The sequence below is a fragment of the Hoplias malabaricus genome, chromosome 12 (genome assembly GCF_029633855.1).
Source record: "Hoplias malabaricus isolate fHopMal1 chromosome 12, fHopMal1.hap1, whole genome shotgun sequence".
NCBI lineage: Eukaryota > Metazoa > Chordata > Actinopteri > Characiformes > Erythrinidae > Hoplias > Hoplias malabaricus.
This window is the reverse complement of record NC_089811.1, coordinates 21,766,364-21,779,321: the sequence shown is the minus strand read 5'-3', so window position 1 is coordinate 21,779,321 and position 12,958 is coordinate 21,766,364. Positions and strand designations below refer to the sequence as shown.

Genomic DNA, 12,958 nt, shown 5'->3' with positions numbered 1-12,958 from the left:
AAAATCTCAATGGTTCTAACTTACTCTCTCTCAAATTCTGTACATCTGCCTCTCCCTCACTCTTCTGTCAATCTGCATCTCACTTGTTTCTGTTCTCCCCTGACACTTTTAATCTCCCTTAACATTTCTTGTATATTTGTCTCCCCTCCGTTTGTTTTTCTGTGTATCATCTCTCAAGTTCCCACTTTCTCCCTGCTATCGTTTCCTGTCTCTCTACCCCCTTCTCAATCCATCTCATCTCCCTCTGTCTCATATCTGTCTCCATCTGATTACCCCCCCCCCAGGTCTGACTCCTTCACCGTGTCTTTTTTGTCTCCCCCTCATATTTCGCTCCACCTCTGTCCATTTTTTTCTCACTCTCATTCTTCTCTATTGCCTCTTTTCAGCTCTCAATGGATCTCAATGTATTTTTCCCTCTCTATCTCTACTTCCTGTGTCTGTATCTCTGTCTCACTGTCTCCATCTCCATTTCTCCCTTTTCACCTCAGTCCGCTTCTCCCTCTCTCACCTCATCTGTGTGCCAGTAACTCTCACTGTCTCCAACTCACCCTCGCCACGTCGGAGTCTCATAATTTCTCTGCCTTTTACATCCACTGGCTCATCTCCGTCATCTCCCTCTTCATCTGTCTCTCGTTCCTTAATCACTCTCTATTTCCCTCAGTCTATGTGGCACTCTTCTTCGTTTCCACATTTCCCCTTTCTATGTCTGTCTTTGTGGCACACTCTCAGTCTCTTGCTCCCCTTCTCTAGTTGTCTCCATGTACCCCTTTCTCCCAGTCTCTCTGTCACTTTCTCTGGCCTGACTAGGTTTCGTTCTCTCCATTTCCTTTTGGCCCCCTATTTTAAACGGATTTCATTTCCGTTCCATCCTCACCCTGCATTATGACAGTCTAAAGTCTCTGCTGTAATCTCCTCCAAAAACATTCAATTACTCCAGTGCACAATCTCTCCGGCACACCTTTGCTTCTATAGCAGTGGTTATAGGTGTATTTTCACTGCCTGGGCAAAGGAACAAAAAAAATGAAGTAAAATGTAAAGCACAAAGTGAGGATAATTATGTTTTGGGATGTAGGCCATGTTTTGTCTGGGTTTTTGTTGTGAGGTCTTGTGTAACTTATTTGTTCTTTCTTTCTGTTCTTTCACAGTTAGCTGTTTTTGTCTTTTTTTTAAGTTTGGGTTTGTTTAGTCTTTTCTGAGGTGTTGTGACGAGCTGACAGGTGTGTGTGTGTGTGTGTGTGTGTGTGTTTTGATCTGTTAGGAAGGGAGTGGAGCTCCAGGAGTCAGAGCAGTATGTAATGAGGGCACGAGGCACCACTTTTACCATCCGGAACATTAAACAAAAAGATGGTGGCTCCTACACCTGCAAAGCCTCTAATAAGGCTGGAGAAGTGCAGCAGGAGATCTTTCTAAAAGTATTTGGTGAGAAATTTCACTTTAAATAGTAGTTCGTTTTCTGTGATGTGTTAAATGTCAAACATATTTTGGGATTCTCAATAATGGGAAAAACAGCAAGCATGTCTATGGAAACTGCTTCAGCAGAGATGCAAATATCTGATGAAAAACAGACTCACAGGCAGGTTCATTCATATCTAAGAAGTGCTTGATGCAAATTTATATACTGAGGGAAATTGTGCTGGAAAATATGACTTATTTCATATTCAGCATATGTAGGTTAAAGTGTGATATGGTTTATCAGGCTATCCGGTTGAAATTCTTCTTAAAAATATATTACTTATTTGTGGTAAACTGGTAAAGTGTTGATAAGTATCACTAAATCAACATGCAATATTGCAAAACACTAAAATTTGGTGAGCACCAGACATATCAAACCAAGATGAAAACGCAACATGCACCTCGCATTTTTGATTAGCCAATATGTTCAAGACAGAGATACTTTAAAGCATTGTTGGGATTCACATTCAGGCTAGTAAGAACACCAATGGGTTATCTGTTGCACCATTTATTCTCCTCAGACACATGGTATATAGCCACAGTATAAAGGTGTAGTCCATACCACAAGCCAAGGCTCTGATACCATTATCATAAATTACCTGCAATATTCAGCAAATTCCAGCAGCATGATATAAGTATGAAGTCTCTGGCATGTGTTTCAGAGACACTGTAGAAATGTAAAAGGTGAAACCAAGAGTGAATTCCATTTTTACATTTTTCCCCTGCCCCCTTCACGTGATATCTTGACCCTTGGAAATGACTTACAAGGTGAAGTAGTTAAAATCTTCCCCTATGAAACTGGAACGACCCTTCAAGAGACTGAAATGTCATCAGAACACAAAAATTGTGCACTTTAGTTGCATTCTGCAGCTGGTCTGCAATGATATGAGAGCTTCTGGACTTTACTGTACTTGTATTGATGGCATCATGCCTTAAGAAGTGTTCCTCAAGCATTAAATCACCCACTCCTAACAGAAGCTGAATACAACTGCTTATTTGGTGGCTTTTGGTTTGAAACTTCTAGTTCCACCTTAAATGCTGCAGTAGCCACAGGTGCTAGAATATAACTGCTTCAGCGTTTAAGGTGGAACTGGTTTGGTTTGGTTACCCTGTCATTTTGCTAGTGATTCACAGTGCATTCGTAGCCCTTCACTTGAAGTGTGGCCCTGAAGGAAAGGGTAGGGGAAAAAGAAAAATAACAGTTCAAGGAGTTTTAGCCCTACCACATCCCTAATCCCTAATCAAACCTGAGGATATAGGGCTAAGTGTCAGGCTCGCGGGGGCAGACTGACGGAGGCGGACGCACATGCTAAAACACAAAGACTTTTATTTACCAAATTTAACAAAACTAAGACAGACTATGATTAAAAAACAAAAGTGGACTAAACAAAGAACAGCAGAGATGGACAGACTAGACATGGGAAACGAAGAGGAAATGCAACGATGACAAAGGAAACAAATGACCAACAACCAGGAAGTGAGACATGAGGACTTAAATACCTAACACAGACAACGGACACCTGGAACAGATAACGAGACGGATTACAAATGAGACTGACGAGGACAAGGGCGGAGACACGAACAATAACAAACAGAGCCATGTGCTACGTGAGCACACGGCAGGGAAAACAGACAACAGGACAAGGGCGTGACACTAAGGGCTGAAATTGGATTTACCCAAAATCTAGCACCATTTTGCCAGGCCTAGGGTAGTTATTCAGGAGAGAGGTTACAAAATAATATTTATACACAACATATAGACGAACATCTGCCACCTGCTCATCCAACATTTCTTCTGAAATGAACTATATCAGTAGGTAGCCCACCCCACCACCCCCTTTTTTCTGCAATAACATCCTTTACTCTTCTGGAATGACTTTAGTTTAGATGATGGCAGGTACTGGGATTTAGCTCCGGAACATTAAACCAGAAGATGGCAGCTTGTACACAGAGCCTCTTATGAGGCAGAAGTGCAGCAGGAGATCTTCCTGAAAATACTTCAAGCGAAATGTCACTTTTTTTTACATGCAAGATGCCATTGTAATTGCTGAGGGACTAGCATTTTATTTCTTGTGATGTGTTGTATGTCAGGTATACTTGGGTATTTCAATAATGAGGAAGTGTGCAAGCAGTTCTGCTTAAAACTCCTTCAGCAGAGATGCAACTATTTGGTGAAAAGCAGATTCATAGCAGGTTCATTCTGATCTAACAATATAAATGAAGGAAATCAGGCTGGTAAACATCCTTATTAGTGGTATGACAGCTCGATCTGGTTGAAAATCTTCTTAAGGCAGTACTTTTGAGGAAGTTATAACAGAGTTTTTAAAACAGCAGCTATGAGACAAGTGGCAGGTCTAAGTGTTTAAACATTGTGATATTTAGTAAGCCCTGTGAAGGACTGGTGTCCCCTCCAGGGTGTATTCCCGCCTTGCGCCCAATGATTCCAGGTAGGCTCTGGACCCCCCGTGACCCTAAATTGGATAAGCGGTTACAGATAATGGATGGATGGATATTTAGTAAAAAGAGTTAGCACAGAGTATGTTTTCTCAGTGGGAACTCTACAATTGGAAGAGAGATGTGACGAAAAGATAAACACTTCCTCTTAACCCCTCACCCCCCCCCCCTGGTTCCAGCCCTCCGGTGTGAACCGTTTTCCGTCAATAAACAGACTCCTAAATTATTTAACAGAAAATGGGTGACACTTTCTTTATGGCCAAGAATTTCAATTTAGATTTTCATGAAGCTGCCAGCATTTTTCACAGATTATTCAGATAGCACCTTGTCTGCTCATGTAAATGTATGGAGATTTATTCTGTAGTCATCAGAATCTTTTCAATGTGCAAGCAAAGGGTATTCTTCAAAGAGCTCATTTAAATGAATCCTAGTTATTGGATGGGAGTTTTGTTTTGCAAAGGGTGATGGGAAACGTAGTTGTAACTTTCCTTTTTTACGACCCCTGACAGCCAACTGGAGAGTTGCAGGGCTTTCCACTTGGCTGGGCAACTTCGATCTCATGCATATCTCTGCACTCATAAAACTGGTTTCTCATTGTAATAAACTACATGCCAAAGCCTGGGGTTTGAGCTCTGTGGACATGGTTCATCTTATTAGCCCCTCACAGTCACCCCAAAACGCACAGGCATCAAATGAGCTCATAAGTTTCACGATACTTGTACAAGGCTTCTCCCTTAAAGCTCTGCTCCATTGCCCTCGGAAATAGTTTTGTTTTATGTTATTTTTCTTGTCATTTATAGCCCTACTAAAAAGCGCTTTAAAATGTGATTTTAGTCATTTATTTTCATTCTGGCATCATAATCAGTGTTGAACACTAATGAACTGTGTCCAAAAGGGAATTTTCTTCAGCTGCAGAATTTTTATTTTTATTATTATTATTTTAAAGAAATATTATTGGCAACATGTGGGGCTTGCTTTGGTTCTAGCCAAGGGTGTAAAGCCACAAATTTACTGGTATGCTATGATTTTGAATAACAAAACCAGCCGTTTAAAAAAAGTCATGTTCCCTGTAATTTGTAAATGCTTTTCCATCCAAAATTAACATATCATGATAGAAAAATGAATTTAAAAAACATAGCCTTTTCCATCAAATCTACATTAATAAATATATTATCTTAATAAATAAAATTATGAAAAGGTTATTAGTAGTCTATTATTTACTGTGTTGCAGCAAACTACACGGCACATTACAGCCACAACATACTGCAGGGCACAACTGACATGTTAACTGACCGTTAATTAGCATTACACATGTGGCTAGGAAAAGCAACTGTGTCCTCAACACTAATGGCAGGTTCAAAGCAGTCTGTCTTCACATTAATCAGGAAAGAAAGGACAGATTCTGATGTGCAGAACATTTTCAAGTCAATGACTCAGAAACAAATGGGTCACGCATCCATTCACATGTCATTCAAAGCTGTGATGACGCACATTGAACTACTCAGTGTTTTACTTGCAATGAATGCTATGAAAAAAATTACATTTTATCTTTTTTTAAATAGCTTAAGATGGGCAGTTTTGCTGCTATTTTCAGTCGTTGCAGTCCAGTGCCTAATAACCTACAGCCCAGTAACAGCCTGTGGCTTGGTTGTGGGGATCCTCTGTATTAGAGCACACTTTTGCCGTGTGTTAGATTTCAATGCTGTTCCCAGACTTGAATGCATTAATACACTTAAAAGTAAATTCATAGAAGATCAACACAGCAACCACTGTATCAATATGCACATTATCACAAGCTTATCCACAATATGCAATATATTGCCATACCGGCATATAAAATACAGCTTTAAGCAGATGGCTACTTTTGATCATACTGACAGTGGTATACACACACATAAAAAAAGACGCCATATGAAAAGACCCTCAGAAGGAGGGTTGTGTCATTTCATTGAAACAGTTACACGGTTAGAACAAACTAAAAACATTACACAGTGGGACCTTTCTGTTTTGTCAGTTGACACAGATATGAATCTGCTCTAGGTTGTTTTGAATCTGCATCTTTTTTTATTATTGCCATTGCTTTAGTCCCTGTGGGAGTGCACTTCTAATGTATATTTATTGAGTTAAGTGCAGTCATGCAGCTCCTCTTCTACACTGTTTCACCTAGAGGAGGTAGTTGTTGCACATCAATTACCCTCCTAACAGCACTGCCACACAAAAGGCGCTATATGAATATATTACAGTAAGCAAATGCATTTGTATGCTATGCCTTCCATTCAGTTCACTAATGCGCATTTGAAGCTGTATGTACATACTGTAGGTCAGTGAAGGATTTCTAATATATGTGGTGCTTCAGTCCCAACTATAAAACTAATGTCTGTCATCTGCCAGTACTACAGTCTAATCATTATCTCAAAAACTTGACTGTGTAACACCATCCCCAGTTGCTGATTTCTAGAACTAGCACTGTAGGGTAGTAAAGCACTTCATTCAAATACTAACAAGTATTTAAAGCATGCAATATGCAGTTCAAAGCAGCTCTAAAAAACCATAATTAAATGAGGCAGTAATTAAATTATAGTACAGAGAGAAAAAAAACGGAGGGCTTATTAAAGCGATTCTCCCAATTTATTTAGCATTTCAGTGACCAGTGTGTAAGGTGTCAAGTCCTATCCATTCTTTATCTAAAATAAGCAGCATGGGCATGCTTGTGTAAAAGAAGAATTCTTTGTGGCCTTTTAAAAAATCTGATGTGGAATATGAATTTGGCAATGTAGTACTTGTGTTACCATGATATGTTTGTTCTGATTTATAATTTCTTTCTAACATTGTCCGCTTCCACACCAATCAGTGCATTTTATGTCCCTTTTAAACGGCCATGTAGTCCAGCCCCACATCACCAAGCTGAGGAACGTGACAGCTGTGGAGGGCAGTGCTGCTATGATCTCCTGTAAAGCTGAGGGTGAACCACTGCCTGAGATTTCCTGGAGGAGAGCCAGTGATGGACATAGCTTCTCAGATGGAGACAAGGTACGTTGTACATGAACATTGTATGGACATCAATAAAAGCGACTGAAACTGTGACTTTCCCTTAATGTGATCTCATCTTTTCAGGGTTGTGTGAACATGTCAAAGCTGATTGTTAAATCAGATGAGCCACTTTCACATGTGGTCTTAGAACAGATACATATCCAATTCGTGTACATGCAGCAAATGTGAACACCGAGATCAGATTTCATGCGTCTGTACGCATATGCCTTGGATGGTCACCTCAGCCAGTACCAGCAGCACAAAAGCTTGAGCTGCATCTCAAATTGTGCCATGCTCCCTACATAGTGTACATCAATGATTATAAAACTAATAATTACACAGGGAACTATTTTGACTGAAAGATTTGAAACTTTTTGCCAATTATCAGCAGTTTTATAATTAAGCATAACGCACACTACTTGAGTGCAGAAATGTATTTTATGACTTACAGTTACTGCTTAAGAATGAGGGAGACATTTGAGATTGAGACAATCCTTATGCAGCAGTAAAAGCCAGCTAGCTTTATGTTTACCTTATCGTCCTAGTTGTGTACAGCTGAGGAGCTGTTGGCTGTCTTCAGATTAATTCACATTACAGACAGGTACAAGCCACCGTCAAGACAGCCAAATCCAATCTGAGCCCAATTTAAAAAAAAAAAAAAGTGAAAGTGTCTTAGATATTTATATATATATATATATATATATATAATCAGTATAATCCCTGACACAGTGGGCCACTGTTGATGGATTCCTGTACTCAGCAGTGGAAAACCTATAGAAACATATTGTAGGCTTCTCCCGATATGATACAAACGTGACTAATCGTGTTATACTGTTTGCATCAGAATATATTTGCTGTACACCCACACAAAGCCATATATTTAGCTCAATTGTATCACGAATTCTGTTCCTTTCCTGTAGGGAAAAAAATAAACAAAAAAAAATTTAAAAAAGAGAATGACATTTGATTGATGCACGCACTGTTTACCACATGAGCCGCAGCCCCTGGAAATATACCAATCATGGTCATGGCTCTTAGTGCACATTGCAGCCTCCAGTGAAGACCTGCAGTGTATTTATGGATTGGACTGTGGTGCCTCAGTGAGATAACTTTCCACAGTCTGAAACAGAATGAACGCTGAATAATGGCCAAAGCTCTGGGGACTGCCAGTCCAGAAAACATGGCAAGAGGAGTAACTGTCAAAGATCATTAGAATGCTATGAATGCCACAGTTGTTAGGCAGCCACATTGAAGGCAAAAGCAGTTGTCTATGGAGTTCTCACAGGGGGCATGGAAGTCCTCACTGTTGTTGTTAATCTAGTGGCGACTGCAGCTCTGGCAGAGATTGGAAGGGCCTGTGTGAGTAGAAAGTTAAGCAGGACTCAAGCAGAGATGTGTAGGAGGGATGAGCCACTCCCAGTCACTCGCTATATGCAGAGAAGAGTGTGATGTAAGATACATGAATAGATAGCACATGTAAGAGCAGGAGAACAGTACACAGGCCTTGTAACTGCAGATCTTTTATAAACTTGATTGAAAAGCATGGGTTTGGAGAGGGGGAAACAAAAATAAAAAAGAAAAAGATGCTCTGCAGAAGCTGGAAGAGTCTAAGGTCTAGTTTTTTTAAATGGGTTAATGCCATCAACGTTCCAAAAATGTCATTCCAAACATTCCCAGGAGTATAGAGACGAGAGGAAAAAGGGAAGAACTTCCTAGGAGCAGAATATTGAATGAGCACATATACAGGTTTGGCAGGGAAACATTTTAAAATATAATTCACCAAATATGTGCAGTCATCCTTGTTTTCTATAAATAATGTGGAAATAAACAGCTGGCATACTAATAGCAGCAACTGTTCTACTCCCTAAACTCTGCATGCTCTCATATACAGATTATGCAAGAAATGCAAAGCCTAAAATTAAAATTTTATAATAATGATTTAATAATCAGAACAGGATATTAACTGGAAAGATCTAGATTTTCTAACAACCAATTTTTCCAAGCCCTATATGTCTGCCTCTCATGTAATTTCATGAAATTGAGCCTCCATCTCTGCCAGCCAAGATCCATCTAGAAAGCACCATTTTAAAGAGCGAAGGAGTGCCTTGACAGCTCCATACCATTGTATTTTATCTCTCCTCCACTCTCCTGAAGCCTTCTCCCTCCTAACATGTCATTACTAATCAAGCGAATTGCTGTTTTTCCAGGAGACCTCATAACTTCTAAAAGGTGCTAAAATGGAACTGCAGTGACTGTTCTCTTATGTTCACACAGCAAATCCCTAAACCAATATACAGCATCTGTGGGGGTTGGGTGCAGTGCATACATCACCAAGCAGGAAACGACTGAGATTGAAGGATGTGTGTGAAAATGTGCGAGTGATGAGAGGAAGACTCTCATCATAACTGTCAATGTGACTAACCTCCATTAACTCAAGCTCATTACTCAGATATGACAACATATTACAGCACTACTGATTATATCAAACAAACCTCAGAATCCAGTAGGTCTCAGTGTAGATTTAATTCAGAAGAATGAAACCCCACATTCAAACAGTAATGTATAGACAAACTTGTCCAACTTATATTTATATACAACACATTCCAAAAGACAGACACTTAATTTAAGTTCCAATCAAACCAACCATTAAGGGTAAGTTATTTATTTGTCTTCCATATCTCACTCAAAAGCTTTAAATGAAGTAGGTAATATTTATTTTAATCCCTGGGGCTCCCCCTAGTGTAATTTTTAAAGTACTGTATTGAAATCAATGGGAAGGGGTCAGGGATTGTTTCCTACCCTCCCCCAACTGTGTTCGGTAACATAGTGCAGATTCTGCAGTACTAAGCACAAAGTAGCAGTGGCCCTATGGTCCATATTAAAGGATAAATGGATTACAATGATTTTGAAGCTGTAATGCAAGGGTAAAACATTAAGTGGTGTTTCTTTAAGGCAGGAAGAGTCTGGAGTCCATGGAAAGAAATGGGGATTCTAAACAATGCAAGATCTGCTAGACCAATAAAACTGTGACCGTAGGATAAAAAATATGTAAAGCTTTCATCTTTGAACTGCAAAATCGAATACTCTTGCTAAAAATCTGAATAAAAATACTCTGCTGTGAGGAGATAAGACAAGAAACTGTTTGAAAATATATGGCACAGTGGAGTACCTGTTACTGAGGAAAGGGAAATGGGGTGGGGGGTGGGGGGGGGTGCTGGAAACATTTTACCAAATCAAACAAGCTGCTGCTGTTCTCAGAACAATGGCCCGGACACAGCAAGACCAAGAGCTCAATATTAATTACTGTAGTATCTGGAATTCTGTTGATTGTGGGAATAGAAAACACAACCAACTACAAATTCTAAACCCAGGAGGTGTCGAAAATTATATACATGTGTGTGTGTGTGTGTGTGTGAGTGAGAGAAAGAGACACACTGTTAATGCTAAAAACTGAATGTTTAATGCTTAAAAACCGCTTAAATGCTTAAAAACTGCACAATACATTTGTTGACACATCTTTACATTTCTTCAAAATGCAAACTGTGTCTCCTCCCTCCCCATGGCTGTATTCTCTTATAAATAAGTGAAGGGATCTGGCTTTTGTACAGTACAATAAATACAGTATATAATGCATGATAATATTGATTGGAAAGCATGCAACATCCCATTGGGACAGCTAGTGTTCTGCACATTTTAATTTATTCTGGGAGTGTTCCATCCCATATATAGATTTTGAAGTCTCCTTAGAATTAAAGTTCCCCTTTTGCAGATTTTCATTGCCATGAGGCAAGCAAAGAAACAAACAAAAAATAACCCACAAGAGCTTAGGGACAGTGCCGTTATTTAAGTCGGTGGGAGATTGCATTGGATTATGCCATGCTATCACACCACTAATATGGGTTTACACTTTCAATTTCATAGTCATTAGTGTCAACCTCATGTTTGTTTTGCTGGTAATCCTCAGCTGGAGTTTCAGTTTTAGATGTGAAATTCTGAGCATTCTTTTGCTGTATTAGTCTCTTTGAAGTTAGAGCGCCTGCGTTTAGGGATGCTTGCTGTCAGCTTTTGGCTGAATTTCAGTCTGCTGTTTAAAAACGGGGGAAAATAAATGTTAATAACAACCCTGGCGTATTATGTTTTTGCAACTTGTGATATTGCACATCATTTGACATTCAGTATTCAGATCCTTAAAAGCATTCATCTGTGTGCTACTGAATCATTGCTACCGTCTCTATTTGTGTGTGTGTGTGTTTTTAGAGCCCAGACGGGCGCGTGGAGGTGCGTGGGCGTCGTGGTGAGTCCATGCTAACCATTGTGGGTGTAGGGCTTTCGGACTGGGGCCGTTTTGACTGTGAGGCTCTCAGCAGGATTGGAGGACATCAGAAGAGCATGTTTCTGGACATTGAGTGTGAGTGTATATTATTACTAATAGGCATTTCACACACAAACACACACACACATACACAGGGGAGGGGAAAAAAAAGGAAAATATCAAACCTTCTTTGAGATGAATTACTGTCAGAAGAGCATGCAGTTCATATTGCACGTTGCATTGTTCTTAGTGAGTACAGAGGAGTTCAGAGACTGGGAATGCTTATTAGCAGGCCCTGAAAATAGGCTTAAAAACTGCCCAAGTAATGGAAAACTAATACATTTACATGTACAGTACCATTTTGCTGATGGTGCATACATAAAACTAAGCTGGAAAAATAATCCATGTTGAAATGTCCACCACTGAACCAACAGCTGTGTTGATCGTTCATTCACACAGATTTTCAAGAGTTTACTTGCAAACATATGTTTTAAAAAGGCACAGTTATGAAGCGAAGAAATAAGACAGGGTCACATTATGATAGGGACAATGTAATCAACAAAAAATACGTCTACAAACATTTCAATGATTAGTGTGAGAGGCTTTATTTAAGTTAAAAGTATACATCACATCTCTCCCTGTTGTCTTGGTTTGGTGATGTGTGTCTGTGTTCCATCTCCTCATCTCTCCACCATGAAGTGACAGCAGATTAGCCGTGCACTGAGAAGAGCAGAAGGGCTTTAATAAAGATTTCCCCAATGGGGAAAAGTGCAGTGAACAATCCAGCGGTGGCGCTAATGAACTCATCCATTCAGTCCCAGGCCTATAGTGATATGACGCATGGGACATCAATCTTTGTAATGGAAAAAAGTGTGCGTGCATGTGTGAGAGAGGGTTTAAATGTGTGCATGTTTGTCAGAGAGATAAAGACAGACATAGAAAGATGTAGTGAAAGACAACAAAGGAAAAGGTGGGAAATTGGTAGGGGGTGTAGTTTGTGCAAGTTGTTTTGGTAAATTGCAGTCAAACCTCAAAGCATGCTGGTTGCCACATATTATTCAGTTTGATATGAAGCCCATACACCCAGCTGCAAACAAACTCCCAGATGTGGCTTTCAGTTAGTATTCGTATCTATGCAGACGCACCCCCCATCTGTGACAGCCACAGCACAGTCTGTTATCTTCTCCCCATGGTCTTACACATGCCAGTGAGCAATTAGCTTGTACTAACATTTCTGCTTAAAACTACAACTGAGACAGCTGAGACCAGAACTGTTCTTGAGGCTACAATATATAGTCGGTGTGTACTACGGTAAATATGTTTTAGGTGAAAAGGCCCTCATTGACCTGGACTGTAAATCACTCATGAACTCACTCCCTCACTCAGTACCTCACTGATTCTCGATAACAGCAGAAAGAGTGGCCATTAGAATTCAAAATCGCCCAAAACTAACCAATAAAGCAAGGTCATTGGCATAACACACAGAAAAAGGATCTCCTTTTTTTCTTTTTTTTTCTTACCTTTTGTACTGTATTTTGCATTCTGTGAAAGACCTGTTTGGTCAAACCCCAGGTTGTCCTCAGAAATCTGTTTATTTTTCCTTGAACCAGCTCCTTAGGAGAAATAAACCTTCTGGAGAATCTAAGTCCATGTTCGGTAAACAGATCCAAAGCAAATTCAGTTTTCCTGCCGTTTACGTGCTTCGTTTTC

The 12,958-nt window shown here is 39.8% G+C and overlaps 1 protein-coding gene across 4 annotated transcripts in view; it reads left to right on the top strand.

Annotated features, from left to right (window-relative positions):
- The window catches only part of ncam2 (neural cell adhesion molecule 2), a 268,551-nt gene that overhangs the window by 212,934 nt on the left and 42,659 nt on the right, over positions 1-12,958 (top strand). For all 4 annotated transcript variants that reach the window (XM_066686778.1, XM_066686777.1, XM_066686779.1 and 1 more), the window contains exons 7-9: positions 1,259-1,419; positions 6,791-6,936; positions 11,194-11,344. In XM_066686778.1, the coding sequence (XP_066542875.1) occupies positions 1,259-1,419; positions 6,791-6,936; positions 11,194-11,344 (458 nt within the window). The remainder of the gene's footprint in view (positions 1-1,258; positions 1,420-6,790; positions 6,937-11,193; positions 11,345-12,958) is intronic.